At 30.9% G+C, this 23,696-nt stretch overlaps 1 protein-coding gene across 4 annotated transcripts in view; it reads left to right on the top strand.

Moving 5' to 3' along the window:
- The window catches only part of lig (ubiquitin-associated protein-like lingerer), a 543,185-nt gene that overhangs the window by 210,273 nt on the left and 309,216 nt on the right, over nt 1–23,696 (top strand). For all 4 annotated transcript variants that reach the window (XM_089590028.1, XM_089590031.1, XM_089590030.1 and 1 more), the window contains one exon: nt 15,191–15,375. In XM_089590028.1, coding sequence (XP_089446154.1) covers nt 15,191–15,375 — 185 coding nt within the window. The remainder of the gene's footprint in view (nt 1–15,190; nt 15,376–23,696) is intronic.

The raw sequence follows: 23,696 nt of genomic DNA on the forward strand, positions 1-23,696 counted from the left end.
GATTATGGGGCTGCTTTTAGGGGTGTATGAATAATAGACTGCTGATTCTAAATAAAGGCAGTAGAGCACACATGAACAGAAAGATCTGCCCTCGACCTTTTGTTTGGTAAGCTTTGATGTAAATAAACAGACGAACAAAACAACATTTCTCGTATGATTATTAATGCAGGCTAAGAGTTTTTCTACGTTATTAAAATCAAGCAGCAGTTAATAGGTGGGTATTTTAGCACTACCCAACTAAGAAATTTACAGCTGGTGGCGTTTTTTAAATACCAATAAAACTTTTCGTTGAAATAAAACCTAAGAAAAATACTTCTGATCTCCACGATTCGCGAGGTTTTAAAATTCCTGTAGGAGTTGGAACTGGTTTTTTTGACGACCTTCAGATTAAGAAACCTGCTGCTGGCAATGTTTTTAAAATGTATCTTATGCAGGTCTCCTTAATACCCTTTCTCTGGAAGTGTGTGAGAAAGACGAATTGACTGGCTAATTTCTCTCGACTTCTGTTTTTTATAAGTGAGTTTTTATGCCCTTTCTGCCTACAACAATCAGCTGATATCACATCTGAGATCTCACGTAACAATCTCATGCAAAACCTTATCGCAAATCTTAGCTAAGATTCCCTAAAAAGTATTCTTACTGAAAAAAAAATTTTTAGTTGAATTGATGGTATTTATTATCGCATCACTAATGTTACTGTTAAGATGGTACATCGGAAAACACACTTTTAATTGTTTTATGTCTATTTTCTAGAAGTACAATAAATTTTCCAAATTCTCAGCTAGGATTTCATGTAATATTTCATTAAAGAAAGCACCTGAGATCTCATCTGAAAATTGAAAAAGTTTATTTAAATTTTGAAAATTGAAAGACGCCCAATGAAAAAACCTTTAATACTGTAATGTAAATTGTTAATTTTTTTTCAAGTAAGAATACTTTTTAAGAAATCTTGGCTAAGATTTCAAGTGACTTTTTAGCATCAGATATTTACTTAAGATTTATGTAAGATTTCATCTAAGAATGGTAGTCAGGGCTTGTCAAGGGTTCTCTGCTTACAACGAGCATTCTATATTTTATTTTTCTAAATACATTCCAAAATTACTTTGTTAAGTAAGTACACCTTGTTTTCTTTTAACCGTGATTCTTGACTGTACGTTAGTAAGTTAAGCTATATTATAACATATTAACGTGATTGCAGCCGTAGTATATGTAGTATGCGGGAATGAAATTCAATAAAGTGAATTAGTATGTGTATCATTTTTACACTATACCCAATATTTTTAATGTTTAAGGATAATGATGTATTTACGAGGTTTTAATTGCAGGCCGTACATTTTTTTTCCACGTTTCACTTCTGGTTTCAACTTAATCATTGCATTTCAATGTGGTACCAGCAAATGCGGAGTTTAATAACCGTAATTAAAGTTTGGTCAAATGTTATGGCTTGAAAAAAAATCTCTTCACTTAAGGGAAAAGTTAGTTAAGCCTTAAAATCATCCAACTGTATGAAAAGCAACACACTACAAAACCATACTCTATAAAATAACTGAGTAGTCTGACGAGAGCTAGGGGAGTGAGAGGAGAAGAGGTTCATAATACAGTTTTTATTACGTTGCATTTTATGGGTAAAAAGGAAAATAACCTTACTTGGCAGCTCAAGAGAGTTGATGAACTTTGAGGACCTTTACAGCTTAGTTTAAGTTAAATAATAATTATTTTACAGAATCATTAAAAGACGTGAATCTTGTATAAAACTCTATTATTAATAACTACCGAACGATTACAGAAAAAAAAAACTTAAGAAAAAGTTCAGCCATTGGCAACATCATTCAAAAATTTAAAAACGTATAACAGTATTCAATAAGAAACGTGACAGATACTTCAACCGCTATTAGTGAAATTGATTATGATTGTCAAATTGATAATGTTTATAAAGAAGCTAGCACAATTATGCTTTTTTCTCAGTTGTTGCGTCGTTTTTAATTCCAGAAAACATTGACGGCAATAATGAATGGAAAAAATGGAAAATTTCTGTGACCCAAAATTTATATTTAAAAAAACCGTGCTTTTCTACAGATTCATTGAATGTAAGGTAAATTATGCCTATATTTTGATATATCAATTAAGAAAAAAATATATCTTTAACTGAAAACGTAAAGCTTAAAAAGTTGCACTCTGTAAACACACATTTGATTTGATGTATCTTCAGGAAAATGATAATTGATTAAATATTTCCAACACTATTTGTGAGTACACTCATCGAGAAATTTTATTATTGATGGTCCTAGAGGTTCAGAAAAAATTTCCTGTACAAAACGTTAAGTTTTTGTTTTATTTATCGAGGTAAAAAATAATATTACCGGTTATAAAACCTTAAGCTTATCTTCAGATTGAAACAATATTGAAAAATTTATCTCAATTTGTATCTGAAAAAAAAAAACCTTTTGAATGAAGCTTTTGCAATTCGGAAAAAGAACTGTAGAAGTAATATTTGCAGATGAATTTTCAGTAGAGATATTGACTGTTCATTAGGTAACGTAAAATTGACTTCTCACAACAAATACACTTACTATTTTAATTGTAAAACTTTGAACTATGTAAAAGTAGGTCTGAAAAGATTTCACGTTACATAGTATGCAACATATAAGTGTTCATAGGTCCCCAAAAACATTCAAAATATTTTCCTATTTAAATCCTTAACACTATGTGTTAAGGCCTTGAACTCCGTAAACTGCAATCAAAAATTGAAGTTATAGTTATGTTAAAAAGAATTTTAAGTATAGCTGATGATATATGCTACAGTATAAAATTAAAAGTAACGAACTTCTTGAAATATAATACTGAAGCAGGAATCATAACAAAAGAAAAAATTGTACAAAAAACTTTGCATTTAAAAAATAATTTTCAGTGTAGGAAATACATTATCGTAACTGATTTATTCATATAAAAAGCGATTTTCTTCTGTTTCAATATTTTCAATAACTTGTTGGAAACTTAACTTTCTCGTGATAAACTGTGTGTGGCATTTTCTGAATGCAAAAATAAAGATGAAAATCATCATGTGAATTTAACAAAAAAAAAATTTTAAATAAAAAATGTAGTTCAGGAAGAAATATTTGATTTTGTATAAAGTAAAAACTAAGAGGCAAAACTATAATGGAAATATTTTTTAAATGAAGTCAGTTAATTAAGATATATTTACACATGTCAGAAAAAAAAAATTTTAATTTTTGACAGATTTAAAATGACTTTAGTTTATTGTATTAAAATAGCTCTTCAATTCCAAAAGGTTTTTCATATGCTCTTGAATTTGCTTATTACAAATAAGGCCAAAGCTGCAGGTAAAGGAAAAATCAATACTTAAAAAAAATGAATAGTGTCATATCTTAATTAGATTTCATGTACACCGCTCGCATGGAAAAGTATTACGCTGAAATCCGTCCATTCCGATTACTTTGATCATGTAAGAAATTTTGCTTGCAAACAAAATTATATCTGTAAAAAGATATAACTTTGGCACCAGTTATTGGCTAAAGCCATTTTTTCTGTACTTTTTTTTTTAATTTTAATTTTATCATGTGTTTCGACAATTCTATAATTATAAATAATTTATTTATAAATACTATGTACACTTTTCGTGAAAATTTATTTTTAAATTTAACATCAAAATGCATTACTTTTTTTTTTAATAATACTATTATATACTTTCATTTAATTATAATGTGAGTGTTGTTTTCCCTTAGAAAGTTTTAAGCAAAGTAAGTCTCACGAAATGTATCACTTAATATTTGCTTAATTCTTCTTAAAATATTTTTTAATGTTTTAATAATATGATTCACCGTGAAATTATAACATGAAATTATAACATGAAACACTTGAATGATATTTTTTTTTTAATATTCTTTAAAAATGTTCTATAATATATTTACTTTTAGAAGTACATTAACTTCATATCTTTTTAATTAATCGATTTGCAAAAATTTACATTCACATTCTAAACATATTTCTAAATTTTAAGGATTATGTATAAATATGTGACGATGTAAGTGTGTTTGTCGCTTAAACATTTTTGGACATGAATGACATTAAAATAATTCGTCATTAACATGCTCTTTTATATGACAAACATAATATTTTTTTCTTTGAGCATTACACCACATACTTTTAACTCAGATAAACTTACAGATTACTTGCAGATAAACGTAATAATAAATGGGTTGAAAAATTTTCTAAACCTTGTACTGATGTAATATCCTTAAAAAAAAATGATTCTGTAGTTCTTTAAAAAAAAAATTTTTTTATAAAGGAGTCTGGGGTGGCATGGGTTACCAATGGATAAATATCGCTTAAAAATTAAAAATATTATCGTAAATAATTAACTAAAACCCTTTATTAATTCTTTGAAATTAACAACCTAAGAACAAAGCTCTACCACTTAACAAATAGTCAATTGAATGCTTTATTCACAAAAAAATATAAAATATTAACATCTCAAGAAACCTACACCGACCTAGGGCCATGGTGATATGGATCTTACGACGGGGCTCTATGCGCCTATGTTTTTTGAAAAAAGACAACCTGACTTTCGGTGCACTTAATTACATAAGGAAATTCTTGATAAAGTAAAAGATTTTTTTTTAATTCATCGGAAACGTTAATACTGATGTATTTACTCAAGCTTAATGTATTTTTTGAAAAATATACAATTAGAGTGACATTTTTTTTTGTATCACCTTAATAAAGTTTTTGGTGCAAAACATTGCATCGTATTATTGATTTAAGGTGCCTCATTATTTTTGTACTATTCGTTTGTGTGACATTAGACTAACACACCTGAAAATATTGAGCAGCAAGCTCAATTTGTATACCTTCAGGTACGAATCCGCTTGTTTACGTGCTACAGTTGGCCTCCGATTTTGGACTTGTAACATAATGTATATTTTTTTCGCTCAGAAACGTTGGACTTTTGCGATTTCATTAGGATGTAGGTTATTTTAACAACCTGTTTCCAGTTTTTTTTAGAATGTGCCTCGATTTTAAGGCTCAAAAAGCTAAATTTTTTGGTAAAAAAAAACAAAATGCCCTACAATACCAATGCTAAAGTTTCGAATTTTAAATGTGTTGTTTTTTTTCGATTTTAGTTGGCAACATGCCCTAAAATTTGAACTGAACATCATTGACTGTTACTTTACCACACTTTTCAATTAAAGTGCAATAGCTCGACTTTCCAAAAGGTGAAAAGCTACCTTAATATAAAAATTGCACACTTGGTTTGTATATGAATTTATTATTATTCTTCTGCTTATTGAAACTGCAAATCTGTCTTTACGAAGTTACCCGAGAAATGTTGTGCTACTTGGCAGCACTTTTAATTGTCTCCCCACTCATTACCAAACTTATTGCATTTTGCAAATCTTCCACAGACCATTTTTATCTTTTTATGTTTTTGACGAACGTCCTAACCATAATTATGTTTAAACTTAAAATAAACTTAAATCAAAGTTAAAACTAACGAGCTATATTGCCATGACTACATGTTGCAGTCTTTATCGATCTTCTGCTTTGCTTTCAATACCAACCTTATACAGCCCCGTGAGACTGATCTATACCGCCTCATAAGCCATTTTTATTTATATCAGTTACAAAGAGTTGAAAGCGGCAAAAAACAATTTTTTCAAGGCATAAGATTTAAGTGCACTAGTTCATCTATAGATATTAGTAGTTATAAGCCACCGAATAATAACTTTCACTACTTTTCCAGCCTAATAAATTTTTTTTTTTTTTTTATGATTAAAATTTCAATCGACAATAATAATTTTTTGTTTATTACCTGCATGATCTTTATTTTCAATCATTATTATTGGTTCAATACAAAGTATGTATTAAATACCTTTATTACTACATTTATAAAGGCGATGATCGATGGTTTGTGGAAATTCAAAGAGTAAATAATTATGAAAATGAAATTTTAGACAAAGTTAAAAACTATGTTGATGGTAGATATTTAAGTCCAACGATAGCAGCATGGAGATTGCAAGAGTTTCCAATTTTTGATAAAAGATATAAGGTGGTAATTTTACCCGTTTATCTTGTAAAAAAGAAAAAATTAATATTCGAAGATGGTAAAATTAAAAATACAATAAAATAAAGACAGACACCTTTACCAGCTTAGTTTAAGTTAAATAAAATGTATGATTTTCCAAAATCTTTGAAGTACTTTGTAACGGTGCCTCACCGTTAGGCCATCTCAGGTAGTGGAAACAAGTTAAGGTGAGAGGTAAAGGGAATAAGTTGAAAAGAGGTAAGGGAAAAGCTGGAAAAATAGAAAAAGCCAAGAGAGCTTTAGATGAGCTTTGGCCCATGAACTTGCGTGAAGCATTTTTGGTTTTGTTATTTTTGGACAAAACCCGCGTATTGTATTATTCTCTACGTGAGTTGCTGCTAGTGACTAATGGTGGTTTTAAACGGGGTGAGCTTTCGGAAAAAACACACAGATGGGTATATAAAGTAAGCAAAAACGGTACAACTCATTTTGCTAAACCTCAAAGTTAAAGCATACTTTAGACTAACAGTATTAGTAAAAGTTATGTGTAAGTAAAGAAGGAGTAATACGGTCATATTAAACAAAGATGTATTCAGTTATTATCGTTGTATGTGTGATAATACATGTAACCACAAAAATGCCTGCAGGACTTCAAACTGATAAGCCCAAAGCGCTTGCGCAGCAGATGACAAAGAAAATGCAACGTGTTATTTTACTCGTTTTCCCATGTCATAATCACTCATAGCATTACTATTGAAGCAAATATTTTTATTAAGTACAGTTATATGGTTTCCTTATTTCTTAATCTATAACTTTTACGCATGTAACATGTCAAAATAGGGTCAAGTCAAGATTCAGGAGAAACGAGTTGATCCAACTTAAAATTTAGGCTTTAGTGTTCCGAGAGCTTATTATATTTTTTCCACCATAGGCGCTTCGATCGATTTTCTTGTCCCCTCCGAAAAAAGTCACGTAGCGAATAGATGTCGCCAAGGGTACCTGGGCAACACCGGCCTGGTTGAAGTCTAAGCTTTTGCCTCGTCCATCCGCATCACGTGCATCATATAACAACGTATACATTTAAAAAAACTCTATTTTTAATAATAATCTAAAGCTTTGGGTAAAAACGAATGTTTAAACAAAATACAGCAATAGGAAGATTTAAAATAGTATCTCCTGAAGATACTAAACGATTTTTTTCAAAGTTATTAAATGAAAAACATGAAGCATCATCACAGAAAATTTTAAAAATCTATAAAAATATCAAATACGTAACATTTAAAGATATTAAAATTGCTATGGGTTTAATTAATCATGATACTTATATTGATGAAACTTACAATTATGCTCCTTTTTTAAAGACGACAATTTCTTGCGTGGTTCCTAATGTCTGAAAACGTTCAAGGCGAAGACACATGAGAAAAATATGAAATACATTTTACAGATGCTTCTACGAACAATAAAGAAAACAGTGATTTTGACACATAAATCAAATCCTTGAATTGGAAGATATATCATACTGATCATTCAATTAACCAATTTTGAATAAAATCAACTTTAACCCAAATAATATCACTGCATAAATTGCATTTTGTAAACACATGTTTAATTTAATGTATCTTCAGTTGAATGATAAACAAAAAAATATTTTGTAAATCATAATAAGTTCTAACATAAATCATTCTAAGTTTTTATTTAAGATTAGAGAAAGAAAAATAGAAACATTAAAAATTGCTAGACATTAGAAATGAATACACTTATTTCCTACATAACAAAATTTTGAATCAACTGAACGGGAATGTATAAATTTACTATAACATAGGTCACGCAACTTACAAAAGTATTATAAATCTGACAGTAACATTTATAAAAATTTTTCAAGTGAACTTTTAATTAGTATTTAGGAAGGTCTCCCACTCCATGAACCTAATTAAACAGTTAGAGCAATAGTTATGTTAAAAAAAATTTAAGTACATGCGACTGTTAGTGCCATGGTACACGATTGAGAATTCAGAAATCAAAAATTAATAGATAAGGTGATCGATGAAATGTTTGGAACGAGGTTCAAGAAATAATAAGATCTGGAGAATTTGCATTTCTTAGTTTAATACAGCAACGTTTCGCTGACTATTTGTGTCAGCCTCATCATGCTTAAAATTATTTTAATATGATTACATACGTACAGTGTTACACTGTACAGTACGTCACAATTACCTCAGGTACTTGATAATGGGAGAGTGTTACGACTCACCTGTTACTAGTCGAACAATATACTAAGTTACGTAATAAGGTTTCGCGGTGCTTATATAGCTGGTGCGACAAATGTAGACGTCCGAGCGCATTATCATCGCTCGGGACATTTAAGCTTTCGTGATAACGAAAGAAATGATTTATTAAAGTAAAGTACGTCTTCCTTCATATTGATGTTATTACTGTCTGATTTTATGTAGGGCATTTCGGAAATAATTCGTTTGTTGTAGTAAGCTTCTTTGTTAAGTACTTTTACATTATTCAAATTAAACTCATCGTTGCTTGCAATGTGATGAACATAAACGACAGAGTCAATTTTTACGTTCTTTCTCTGTTCTTTTATGCGTATTTCAGTTGCTCGCTTTGTCTTCCTGACATAAAACGCTGGAAAGTTTTTACAGTAGAATTTGTAAACAACGTTAGTCTCTTTAAGATTGTCTGTTTTGTCTTTTCCCAAACGAATGACGTCGTTGAGCTTGTTATGTATAAGTAGGTGTGTGTGAATGTTGTGAGGTTTAAATATGTCAAATATTTTATCAAAATTGCTAACAGTATATGGTACATCAATATTACATATGGGATGGACATTTAAGGTGGTTTTACTATGGGGGGTGTATTTTTATCTGTTTAATCTAACTTTTATGTTTTTGTTAATAAATTGTACAGGATAATTATTACTCATCGAGAAGTCTTTCACCTTTGCAACCTTCGCTCTGTGATGTCTCTTGCTAGCAAGTAAAATCGCTCTATCTATCAAATTAACTACAATATTTCTTTTTTAAAAATTTGGTTAATCTAAAAAATAATTTAAAATACATTTTGCAGAAGTAGGTTTTTCAATGCAGTCAAAAGTAACATGTTCCAAGTTTCTGATTATAATCATGTCTAAGAAATTAAGTTTATCGTTAATTTTAATTTTTTGCGGTATAATATGATCTTTAATAATAAAAAGTGTAATATCATCGACGTAACGAAAATAAAAGGCAAGGTTGATATGATTCTTGTTTAAATAAGATAGTCATTCATTTTTTAAGTGATCCATTACAAGATCAGCGAATAGCGGTGAAATTGAGGATCCCATTTGTGATCTAAAAATTAACTGGAAACATTTATTGCTAAACATAAAATAAGTGTTATTAAGGTTGATCTATGGATATCTTGAAAGTATTAAGAAATTGATGAAATTTTTCTGCCGAGATTAAAACGCATAATACGTGATTTTGTCAAGTTTAGGAAAGATTCTGTCGCTAGAAATCAAGTGATAGATTCTGAAAGTTGTCCAAAAACTGCTACGGTCCCATTAGAGCCCATGTGTTATAAGGCTAACTATATACGTTAATAATTTTATTTGTAGTGACAAAATCTTTTACAAACTTGGCATAATTACTGATAATATGTTTTGGTGTCAACAAATTAATTTTTATCCAGATCCTATATTTTTTTAATGTCCACAAGAATAACTCTACGAATACCATATATACGCATATATGCTGATATTATTGGGTAAAAAAAAATTAATATGAGGACAAAATCGTACTTAGGCGGATGGTCAGTATAACTTTTCAATGTTATTGGTATGTATTCTAAAAGCACGTGGAGTCTGCATAAGTCACTTTGAATAAAGATATATATATATATATCTTCCTATATTATACAGTGATTTTGGAGGGTCATTTTATACAATCTCCCCTCCACTCCTCGGTCTTCCGTTAGTCTCCCTCTGAATAAGGTGAAATTCTAACAGTTTTTACATAATTTTTAATGGGTTAAATTATTGGTAAGCCCCCATCACCCTCAACCCCCCCTCAGCCCCTCCGCTCGATTTTGATGAGCCCTTGCCTCAGGTTGAATTTTTGTTTACATAAACTGTGCAATATTATTTCGGACAATTTCATACTCTTACTAATGTAAAGAAATTAAATTTTATTTTATCTACTTAAGATAAGTTAACCTCAGAAATTTATTTCAAAACAATATTTTCTATTTCTAAATTATTATCATATTCTGTTTGGATATAAATTCCATTTTCATTTTTGCATCTTGATAACGTGATGTATAATTGACCATGCGAAAACAGTGGTTTTTTTTAAATTATAATCCAATACTATTAAAACTTTGACCTTGAGATTTATTGTTAGTCATTAAAAACGCTAAGACGAAAGGAAATTGTTTTCTGTACAAAATAAAAGGTAATGATGACGAATTCTCTGTATTGAGAGTTATACTTAGTATAAAAACTCTCTTTCTAATTTTATCTTCAGTTATAGTTTTTGCTTCAATATTGTATTTAAGTAATTTTTTAATATGTAATTTTGTACCGTTACATTCGCCGTCAACTATACTTAGATTACGTATCAACACAACAATTGCTCCAATTTTTAAATCATGCTTATGTGGTGGTTAGCTTTTATGAATATTCTTTAAAAATTAAATTGGAAAATTTGTATAAATATCATTATCAGATTTATCAATACTTGTAAGTAATATAATCTATGCTGTTATATGTTTTCATTTCTCCTTTTACGTGGTTTAGAATTTTATTACTAAAAATTATGCATATTCGTTATGAGACGTAAGTATAACACTATTTATTGAAAAGTTAGTATCTTTACCAAAAATATCGGAACAAACATAAGTTGTTTTTATTTATTTGGTACTTGAAATGATTCAATTTTTCCCCCTCCAATATCTAATAGTAATTTTGAAAATATCTTGTCAATTGAACGAATATAGATGATATTAAGTTTGAGAATACGAAACAATGATCAAAGACATAATGATTCATTTATTTCTTGTATAATCATGCTTCTATTACTTTTTTTTTTAACTGGGAGAATCTGTCTGAAATGGCCTTCTAAAACAATTGATTTATTTTATTTTTTTTATGATTCAAATTCTAAGAGCGAACTTTCTACATTGTTTCAGTCCAATAGTTAACGAAGTGTTCTATGACTGGTCATTCCTTTTGGAATTAATATTCATGCTATACCAGTCCATGCCATTGATAAAAATTTTTTTTCCACGAAAAATGAAATGATAAGTTAACGTTTTATGTAGAAATGTTTTTCTTAAACCTCCTGGGCCATCAATATAAAAAATTTCATCTGTTTGTTCACATATAATTTTGATAATCGTGATTTACGATCAGAGAGATTTATTACGGCCAGAGAGTATAACCACAATTTTTTCATTTTTATTACTTCTTTGAATATTTTTATTTGTACTTGATATTAGGCCTTATTAAAATTCCATATTAGGATGTTAAAGTAAAGTAAAAAGAACCTATTAGACCTTTTTTTCTGGAAACACTATATAGTCAATAAAATGATTAAAAATATTTCTCAAATTTTATCTCCTTAGATATTTTCCGCGATTAGAAGCGAGGCAAAAAATTGTCTTAAAAGTTTCTGACAAGGTATTTATTTGATTTACACTACTTCTGTTTTGACTTTTAAAATACTTAACAAAGATTTTTTTATTCTTTTAACTTTAAAAACCAAATTTAAAAAATGAAGTATTTAAGTGATTCAAAAATTTAAGGGTTGGAGCGTAGAGCCCCACTAGTGTGTGTGTGTGTGTGTGTGTGTGTGTGTGTGTGTGTGTGTGTGTCGGAAGATGGTAGGGTGGGTCGGTAAGTATGCGTGTGTGTAGATATATACAAATCAACCTGAAATTAAAATTCTGTGCAGTATCGTATTTTGTCCATAGGTACTTGACATTTATTTATTATGCTCAATGCCCACTGGTCGATGTCTTTAATACTAATATTAAAGGGATATAAGTGAACAGGGAGCTAAGGTCTAAAGAAATCAATTTTTGATGGGGGAGAAGTTGATCATTTAATTTTTTTTTTTTTTTTTTCAATTTAAAAGTGTTTTTGGTGTGTGATTTTGGTGCTTTAGCTGAGTTTTTGCGTTTGTTATTAATTGTTTCGGCCAAAAAATGTGTAGGATTGTTGACTAGAGATACGATAGGATGCTCAAAGGCATCTACTTTCTGTATCTTAGGCAGATCATAACATTAAGCTAGAGTAGTATCTGTGAGAGACAAAGTATTGAGATTGTTAGTTGTAGAAAGGAAACCGTCATTATCTACCTTGTTCAAAGTAGACAAGGTTCTTTTTTGTAGAGAAATAAGAGGATTTAAAAAATAAAAATTAATTTGGTAGGTCGATGTGTTAGACAACAATTGGTGCATTTTAGCGGAATAACCACTCTGATTTCACAGTTACATTATCCTTAACAGTAGAAATGAAGAAAATATTTAGATTTTTAAGTTAAAAAAGTTTTTGTAATTTTTAATTTCTCTGCATATTCACAGTCTTTGAATTTTAAAAAAGTCTTTACCAAAACAAACTACTTTGCATTTAACTTTGTTGAGAAGATGCTGGGAGACTTTTTTGCCAATTCCCGTTTTTTCTCGTTTATTAGTATCGAGATGTAAGAGATGGACTTCAAGCTTTTTTACGATACATAATAAATCACGTTCCCGGAAACACAAGGGTACATCAGTTTTTCGTCTAAGAATCACGATTTCTGAGACTTTTTTTAGGGATAACTAGATTAGTTGGATTATGTAACGAATTTTTGTTGCTCACTATCGTGTTCTTAGAGGGTAGAATTTTTAAAAAATTTTTATGTAAAGTAGAATTAAACCTTTTGTAGACAAAGTTTTGTTTTATGAACTTTATCTTACCTGAGGCAATTGTAACAAATTGTAAATTGTATTATATATTGTATCGTTGTGCGTATGTAAACATATTAAAACCTCTTTTAGTCTAATGAATCTAACACGAATGATGAACGAAACGTTGCTGTATTAAACTAAGCAGTACAAGTACTGCAGGTATTATTATTTCTTAGGCCTTGCCCCGAATAGATCACTCATCACCATACTTCTCAATTTATTGGAGGGCACTGATACAACTTACACAACTAACAATTACCAAATTATTAACGTATAACATTGAAGCAGGAATAATAACTGGAGAAAAATTAGGTAATAAAATTTTTATACCAAAAATAACTTTAAATACAGCTAATTCTCTAGCGTTACCTTTTATACTATACAAAAACAATTTTCTTTAGTTTTAGTATTTTCCATGACAATTAATGTATTGCAAGGGCAAGTTTTTGACAGTGTTGGTTTGTATTTAAAAAAACTTTTGTTTGCCCACAGACATGATGCAAAACTAAAAGTAGTATATGTATACTTATTTAAGGTGACAATGATTATGAAAAAGAGAACGTTGTGTAAGAAGACGTACTTAGTTAAAATGTAAATAAAAAACATCCAATAATTGTTAGTGTTTAATATAAAATTGGTAAAACGAATTTAACAACAATAAAAACATCATTAAACTATAATTTTTCAAGTGTAAGAACTAATTAACATAGTGGACTATCCTTTTAGGTATTTCCTATGGATTAGATATTCCCGTAGGTTTTTCCGGATCGTCCAGGACCATCTATGAACTATACTTTTTCTTCTTGTTCACAAATAGTTAAAAAAATTTTTTTTTGATCTTGATTTAAATTTATGTACATTAGATCAAACATTTTTTCTCTAAACATAACGGAAAGTTCTAAAAAAAACTCTCCACGTACCACAATAGTACCTTCTGGATGGTATGTAAATTTACTGATAAATATATAACTAATGCTTATCCATGTAGATCAAAAACTCTTTTTTCTCACGAAATTTTTGGCACCAACCTCTCCTCACTAACAGATGAAATTTAAAAACTCTCCTTTCAAGTTAGAACAGTAAGGGATCGGCGCGCGGAGCGCGCAGGGGGGCGAAGCTCCACTAGTATACATATGTTTATATACCCACATACGATTTGGTTTCTGTCTTGCGTGTTTTGCACATAAGTCCTCCACTTTTACTTATAATTTACCATTGTTGATAATATTATGGACGTTGCCTACTTTTGTTTTTTTCTTAGTAGCTAACTACGTTCGCGACGTCAAGTCGATGGCTGGCAACCTCGCATATTAATTGTAGTATATATATATATATATATTATCTACATTCAAAGTTGTCTGCTTCTGCTTTCAGCTTAGTGTCTCGTGTACCTACATATATGCACATACATAGGATGTGTTTGTGTTTTTACGCCTAAACAAAAGTATCACTCGAAAGGTAGATATGTTTCGAAAAGCCAGTACTTCGTGGAATCAGACACAAACTTTTTGACTTTTAAAAAATACCGCCAAGTGACACTACAGCTCCGAGTTTAAACTTTGCACAATTGTTTCTCACACTTCATTCTCTTTACACCTCAAATTTTGTTGTCCTATGTGATTTCAATCACATTTTTTAATCAAAAATTCATGGCTGTCCCATAAGAGTACGTGTTAACCATTGCATTTTCATTGTCACATTTCTCAATAATTAGTATTATAACGTATGTTAAAAAAACGTGAGTATTCTATACGCTCTTAATATTTATATACTTGATTTTTATCGACTTCTGTTATTATTTTCAATAAGTACGCAACGTCCTTTAATGATTGAGTGTGAGCTGAATGTTTTATTTTCTTTCACGATTAAATAATTATGTTTCCAGAATTTTGTATTTAACCAGTAGTTTTCAGTGAATTTAATGTAAGTTCACACTGACTCGAAGAATTATAAAACAATATGTGACATGGAATGATTTACTGAATGATAGTTAACTAAATATTTTTTAAAAATTTTTATGCAGTTTTTTTATACATCAATGTGTTCTTTGGAAATAAAATTTTATTTTGAAGTACGCACTATAGATCCTAAAATATGTGCGATGGTCAGTTAAGAATTAGTATATATGTATCTATTAAAGTAAATTGACGTTTTAATGTTCTGAAGCTTTGAGTTTTTCAAACTATTTTGTAATATTTTTCTCAATTGCAGACTCGTGGAATTCTGTAGATGCAGCAGAAGAGTGGGATAATGAAGAATACACGGGTTCATTAGCAGATACAAAAGTTTTTACGCCAAGTACTATAAATAATGAATCCATAGCTGTTTCTGAAAAACATGAAGGCGAAGAAATTTTTTCTACAAAACCTTTGCAATCAACGATTATAATTAGTAACGTAAGTTGTAGTATTGAATATTTTGACGCATTTATCTATACATTCAATTTTATTCATTTAGTATAAATCAATGTACATACAAAATTTCATACACATTATTATATCGTCATATTTTCTTTAACAACTGAAAATATAACTTTACGGAATAGTATCTCTACATGAGGATTAAAAACTTTAAAAAAAGGCGAAGTATATCAACACTATGAGACTTTGCAATTTTGAAGTTACACTGATTATAAATCTAAACTAAGGCCTGTTCACTATATTACCCGTGGAAAGACGATTTTTTTTCTCTGATTTCAAAGCCGAAAGCTTCAATTTTCTTTCGGGTAAAAACCATGTCCAAGAACATAACGCCGATACGCTTTGTAGTAAGCACAAAATGCGAGTTTCATCTAGGAGGTTATTTGGCGCTCTTAACTTTAAAACCCTAGAAAAAACATCAAATTTCGACATAAAAAAAGTAAAAAAAGTACATACGCTACACAGGATAAAAGTACTGTACCGACTCCTGGGTATTTTCCGTTCTCGCTTTCGGCTCGGGAGGCGGTTAACACGAGAGAACGATGTATTTTTGTTTTTTGTGGCGTAATATACTATTTTTCCTATTCATTTTTTAATGTATTAATTTTTAGTTAGTGCTGTAATATTAAATATATCTCAAAAATGTTACTCTTATATCTGCGTAGCTGTTAGTCAGTCATATTATTGTGCTTGCAACTGTGCATTTGACTACAAATACTGCGTTTTAAATGCACTAGTGAAAAATAAATGGAAGCCACAAATGAAAGTTTATTACAGACAATTATTTAGTAAAAACTGAGTCGGTGCCAATCGCGCTCTCTCAGTCCTACTGGCAAGTTTTTGAATTAGTTCTAGTAGCGCTAGGGGAGAGAGCACCTTGTGGGAGCTCTGGCCTTACGCAACGATTTATGATGGAAGATCACGAAGTGTTCTGCTCAGTCGCTTGAAATGCAGTATTAGAAAAATTTCATCACATTCGTTAATGTGGCATTTGTCTTTAGAGAAGTCAGAGGTAACAACAATTATAAAGTCTTTATTTTAGTAATAGTCGAGGCCTAGTCACGCTTGTTGGCACGCACAGTTAGTATATTATTAGTGAATTCATAAGATTATACTTATTTTGAGTTTGTGAAAATCAATATTAATTAATTAATTTCATAGTGTTACGCAATGTGTATTTTCAATAAGAAGTTTATGATAATGTTTTTATGACGAAGTAGTTTTATAACTAGAATAAAATAGAAATTTATACGATTAAAGCAACATTTTGGCTACGTCAATAAACTCTCGTGTTCATTAATATACATACATCGTGGATCGTGGGTATTAATTAATTTCAAAAACAGTTATGATTCCAAATGAAATTTTATAAACAAAAACTACCAAGAAATCTTACTGTAAGAAATTTTGGACCACACACGTGCTAAGAGTAATCATCTACTTAAAAAGTTAGTACCTTGGCTGTTATTAAAGGAATTATATTCTGGTAGTGATTGACAAGTTATCGTGCCTACATTAGTTGTGACGTGGTACACTGACAATATATTCGAACACGTCACAGTACTCTGGTTGTAAACGATTACCATTGAGGATCTTTTAGATAATTATTTGTTTCATGTGACTTTTTGTTTGATGCGATGCTTGGAGATTAATCTATGCAAAATGGCTACGGGGATTAGCTTGATTTTCCTCCATTGGTCCCTACCTACAAACTATGTTGAAATTAAATGCATTAGATGTTGGTCGTGTGCGTGGACAGCTACTGATACAAGTATAAAGACATATTGGGCGTGAGAGCACTGCGAAAGAAGCCAGCACAGTGATAGTACTAAGTACTAAGTGGGCCTATTCATGTGTAGTGTGCCTGTGTGCTCAGACAAGGACAAGAACTTTAGCTTGGTCTAGATCAGACATTTGCTCAGCACGGCGATGCATTAAGAGACTCTAGACCGGAGCGCTGCAGTGCGAACGTTTAGACATTTCTGCACATCTAACCATAAAGTGAAAAAATTAATAATAAATAAATCCCTTCTATACACGATAGCCGCAATTTCCGGAAAACGTATCAATAAGTATTAGTAAGATTCTTAGTTAGTTCACAAAAACAAAAATTTTTTTGTTTTATTTAAAGTAATATATGTTATATCATTCCATACATATTTACCATCACAAATAACATTTAAAAGAGGTGCTGGACAACACTTAACTGCTTAGCAATGGATTTTTAGTAAAATTATTAATTCATAAGATAAAAATTTAGTTTACTACTGTATATAGTGCAAAAGTAGAAGCAGCAAAATGCAAGTGATATTTTCTATCAGTAATATCAGGCAATCTTAAGATGCATCAGCTAAAAACATAAGTACTATAGCTTAAAGTGCTTTATTGTTGTATGTGATTTACTATAACAAATAGTCAAATTTATTTACACGTTTTATGAATTTTTAACTTCTAATAAGTCACTATTTGTTGTTATTGTCCAAATTAAATTATAAGTAGAATGACAAAATTAGTCCTCAAGAGCAGGACTATTACAGTGAATACACTGTAAAAATTCATATCTGTCCAATATTTCGGCAATATCTCATTGCCATTCTTTAAGACATCTCACTGTATAAATAATAGTAATACTAATGGTAAATTTAGATCTAAGAACTTAAGAGAGAGGCCATAGAGACCCTTTTAAACGATTGATATTACCCTTCAAAGCTAGAATCAGCCACATGAACAAACTTATTTTTGGAAAGAATCTTCCTTTTTGCATCTTTTTGTCTCCTTATGCAATCGACTCCAAAATTTAGTTGAAAATTGGATAAATTTTCGCCACAGAAATCAATTAAGAATTCGTGAGTTCAAAGTCAGAGCAAGCGTAAATTTTTTAAGTATCTGTGCGAACATATGAAAAACGTGCATAATAACGATAAAAGGTCTGTGATAGCTACTTACTGCCATTCTGAGTGTCATTTTCTTTTTGATAGTGTAGAGATTCTCGATCGTGAGAAAATAGATTTCAGAGAGAGTTTGTCAAAAAGAAATTTATTTTTCTCTACAATAATAATGTAATAGAAAATTAGATATCAGCAAGGTTTATAATGAATACAAAATTTTTCACTTAATTACGATAAGGTATATTGGGACCGAGAATTACATGTAGTGCCCTAGTCCGAGGCAAAAGTTTGAAGCAAGGGGGACGCTACTTTCATTAAGTCAACGTAGTTCATTCATATCTTTAAATATCTTGAAAGTCAAGCATCTTATGGCAAGACAAAAAACGTAAAAGTGATGAAAAATTGAATTATTAGCAAGTGCCTATGTATCTTATGTAAATCAAAGCAGGCGTCTTTATATTAGAGCCATTATGTATAAAGAGCCTGCAGGAGTTTGATGTATATGTAGTATACAGTACATCTAAACAGTGCGTTTGCTCGGTGTTTTGATTTCAGTGTTGCTGTGTAGCTCAGTGTCAAGCAGACGCAACGATCAGTTCTTGTTTGAATTTCTGCACTTATTTATACGGGATAAAAAGTTATCTTCTAATAATTTTTACGACATATTTAACGCTTTACGTATCATCATAAAATATTGACTTTTTTAGATATTAAATGATATCCACAAACATCGTGCATTTAATGCCACTGGCGTCCCCCGTGATTCACTCAATCAAAATATGGACGCTGGCGTGTATCGTTTTATCCCTTCCAAGTTTATTATCAGAGCTAATATGCTTGCATATTCCGTAACTATCAGGCGGTTAAGTAACTTTCAGTAAGTTCAGTAACGTTCCTGTTTCATTGGCTTGCACTTACAGTTGTAAGTGAAGCTTTATGTGCGCACATGTGGCTTTCTGCTTGTTGAACTCCATTACTGTTGTTGACTTGCACCAAGAAATGTAAGTAAGGTTTCATGTTTGCATTTGTAGCGTTGTCAATGAGTTTGCATGGTGTTTTACTTCTTGGATGCATGCTGTTGACTCGCTCTATAACATTATGTCTTTTTATTCGGTTTTGTCACAATTTTGTAAGTCATGCCGTCGAAAGATTATCTCCAAAATTTTTCTTTGACAAGATAAATAGAGCACACCAAGGTTGCCTTATGTCTTTATAGTGGATGTGGTACATCTAAATATCCTGTGTACATGTTTGTATATAGTTAGACATTTCCATTATTGTTGTATTTCTTTTTTTCAGTTTATTTTCTTATATTTATTGATGTTGTTATTAAAAAATTTTCGTGAAATTAATGCGATACTGCCGAACTATTGGACAGATAAAAATATTTAAAATAAATAGTCCTGCTCTTAAACACCATTTTTGTCTTTTTACTCACAGCTTGTTTGCAAGTTTCACCTGGCTATTAAATTGCAACTAATTTTAAAAAAGTACGTTTGTGATGGTATCAAGAAATGTTACATAACTTCTTTAATATTAGTTGTTAAAACTATTTTTTTTTTTTTTTTTTTTTTTGTTAGTGACAGTCAGTTGATAAAATAAATATTTGTAAATAACTGACAGCATTCTACAAAAATCTCACTGAAAAACCTTACTGAAAGGGTCTGCTGTGTGTTTAAGGCCTATTGTGAAAGATAATGAGAAACAGTTGGGTCTTTCAGAGCTTGCTGATGTTCTCCTGAAGTTATCGATGTTTGTTCTGAAGGCTTATAAGTTGTCGAAAGATGCTATGGAGACTCTGGGCTCAACGAAAGCTGCTGAAAAAGCTTTTGAGTCATCGAAGGCTATTCTGGCACAGAATCCAAATGTTCCGGCTTCAGTGAGTCAATGGTGATGTTGGTAGGCGTGCCCCTCATGTCTACAATGTAAACTTTGTCACTCAGTTTCTCGATGATCTTGGGTGGGCCTGAGTAGGGTAGCATCAAAATTAGTCTGACTATCTTAATTTGCTTAGAAAGATGAGTGCAGATTTAAAAGATCTTTGTAGAAAAAGGAACTGGTTTTCACCGCATGAAGAAAATCGGACACAGGTTTGATGGCTTTGGTCAGGCTGTGAAGATTTTGTACAAAGGTTACTGGATGTACTACTGAAATATTGGTTGTGACGATAAACTTGCCAGAAATTCTAAAATTTGTGTTGTTGAGCATCTCTGCTGGTGTCCCCTGAAGATCTCTCTTGAAAGCTATGGCCTAGATAAAATATCGTAAGCCCAAAGAAGCCAAAATGTGCAGTAATGGTTGTTTTTATAGCATCGCCCTCTTCAACGGAGGTCAGGTAGAATGCTTGCATGGATCCACTGGGGAAAAACCTTGCCCCTTGCTTTCTGGAAGATGTCTTTAATGATGTGTAGAGGGTAGTTGTGGGCTGAGTGATAAAGCTTGATTGGCTGGAGATGAAACAAACAATCCCCTGTTCAAAGGGGTGACTAATGCTCTATTTTGCTATCTCCAGGTGCTGATTAGTTGTAGCTATTGCTTCCAATTGCTAGCCAATTAGTCGTAGAGATTGCTTCAACACTAATGGACTGGTTACCACGGTGCCTTGTTTGACTAGGATGTCAGGCAGTACGGCGAAAGTACTTTCCGGATCAGTAATATCCTGGCAATCAGGAATTAAGCTTCGTAAGCTTGTATTAATAACTCTGGTGGTGGCAGGCTGAGAACAGCTAAAATGCTGTCAAATTTGGCCAGGTCTAGGCTGTCTGAAGAAATAAGCTTGTTGGTAGAGCCTATGAGCATCTTGCCTTTGGCGTCCACTAAATGCCCAGAGTCACTTAATATATCTGCACTGATTATAAGAGAAAACACCTCTTCTACAGTGAAAGACTAATTGAATACTCCGTGCAGGTTCAAATTAAGATTTATGGTGTGAATCTTATCAGTTGCTATGGGGTTAAAGTTTGCTGCATAAATAGAAAGCTTTCTTAGAGGTCAAAGTTTTTGAAAGTAGGTACTAGAATTTCTTGAATTTTCAAAGCCTAAGGCAACAAATGATTTTCTATTTTCTGTATTCTGTTCCAATTTTTTCTGGTTTGAGGGGCTTAAGTTTGTTATATTTTCGTAGTCTTACATGTCTACTTTACACATAGTGTCTTTGACATTATAACATTAATTGATAAGAATCATCATCTCAAATAAAGACTAACACTTACAAAAAAAAAATTTATTTGGTAGTAAAATTTATAAAATTAAAGGAATGAAATGGAAATAAAAACAGTTGAAAATAAAGAAATTAACTTAAATTGAAAAAATTACAATTACAAATAAAAATAAAAAATTTTTTTTTGTTTCATCTGTTACGTTTACTGTACAAATACCTATTTATTTTCCTTGATTTACTTAAGCCTTTTTTTTCTTGTTTTCTTTTTCTTTCCTTATCATCCAAATGTATGTATTTTTTTTATTCCATTTTGTTTGGTATCTTTCACTTGGTTTTTTTTTTCATATATTTTGGGATCTGAACTATCGGAAGTTTTGTACGAGCTGCAGGCAAACGTCGAACAATTAACTGAAAATGGCCAGAAATTAATAATGAACATAAACAGAAGTGAAAAACAAAAAAATTTTTTTTTAAAGTCTTTACTAAATGAACGTGATAGGACTTCCAGCTTACACGATTTAAGATATTTACAGTACAAATGCAGTACAATAAAAAAAATTCTTTCTCGAAAACTAGTCTCCAACAAGTACAGCTACCAACCAAAACATTTTACAATATCTTGCAGCCCAAAGGACTCATGATCTGTATCCTGACAGCATTTTGATAAAAATATCGTGTTCGTGCGAGGGAAACTGTATAAATAATCGTTGTAAATGTCTCAGGCATTGTCTCAAATGTTCGAATCTATGCTCTGCCTGTCATGGGGAGACCTATGAAAATAATACAGTTGTGATATCACGAAAAGATTTGTTAAATACTGATAGTGATAAGGATATTAAAAATTATAAAAATTAAAATGTGTGTAAAATTATGATTAAGGTGGATACATGCACAAATGAGTTTTGGATCACTGCTTGTTTTAGATGTCTGATAACATAATTAGCTTTCATCCAAAATGATCACCGCTTTTAGATAAAAATGGAAGTATTGAGCAATGTATGCCTATCATTTGAGCATTAATATTCATAAATAAACCAATGGTGAATTTATTTACAATAAAAATTATCTTGGCTTATACATATGCTACAGAAACTTATTTTTTAATTTGTGTAAAATTACCTGCTGCTTACTTATCAAAACTACATGACATTATATCCATTTATTTAGGAGTTATTGCAAAAAAACGTACCTTCGAAATAGGCCAACTTTTTGTATAAGATTTTGATGGATCATTTTTTTTCGACTCCAACTTTCACAAAATCGTGGAATATGTAATGTGAAATCGTGGAATATGTTGAGGACCATAAAAGGCATATTTCTATCGATTTTTAAGTACGTAGATCCTTTATTTTTTAATTAAAAGTTAATTAAAATGTTGTTATTTTTGATACTAATTTGTTGAAATGTCTATGAATTATTAACCAAATTACATACCGCATGTCTCAAATTTATCGAATTTTTTAATACCTACAGGATAAAAAAATGTCTGATTGTTATATTTATAAATGTTGAAACCAAATTCCATAGAATCAAATTTATCGCGATTTTTACACATTATAACAATAATTTTACGATGTTTTGAAGCTTTGATTTCAGATTGATTTGAGGACTATGTTCCTTGCATACAAACGAATAAAATCAGGTCTGTTTTAATCTGTGCCTAATTAAGCTTAGAACTTTTGTCTGATTCCTTCAACCTACAATAGAATTCTTAAGATGCCACTATACATGTTAGCATATACTAAAGTGAAGGAATAAAAGTCACTAAAAAAATATGCCAAGGGAAAATATAAAAACATTCACAAGATTGAGACGCGGAAACTGATGTAAAAATAAGTTTGGTAGAAAGTGAGGCCTAGAACATAAAAAAGTGGACAAACCAGAGCAGTGAGGGTAAGAGGAGGGAGGCAAAACGATACTGTACAATGCAACAGACAAGAAACCATACTGTGGAAGTCAAGGAACTAAAGCAAAAGAAATATTTAAAATTTCTTAGCATCTGGAAATTCTAGGCTTGCAATTAATATTGACGTGGACAAATGGAAACAAGTACAGCACTCACCTATCCTATCTTGAAAAAATGATGGGTCACGTGATGAAGCCTGTTTATTCGTTGTGTGATTGGCTGAGACTAATCAAGTGTGGGTAGATTTAAAAATAAGATTTTGAAAAATCAGTGAAAAGTCATTTGTACATAGAAAATAAATGTGATTAAATTTCGGGAGTTGGCGCGCTGAGCTCGTAGGGGG

This window comes from Copidosoma floridanum, unplaced genomic scaffold, assembly GCF_036245765.1.
Source record: "Copidosoma floridanum isolate Cflo_tuat_1 unplaced genomic scaffold, Cflo_Japanese_pri ptg000011l, whole genome shotgun sequence".
In the NCBI taxonomy this organism is placed as follows: domain Eukaryota; kingdom Metazoa; phylum Arthropoda; class Insecta; order Hymenoptera; family Encyrtidae; genus Copidosoma; species Copidosoma floridanum.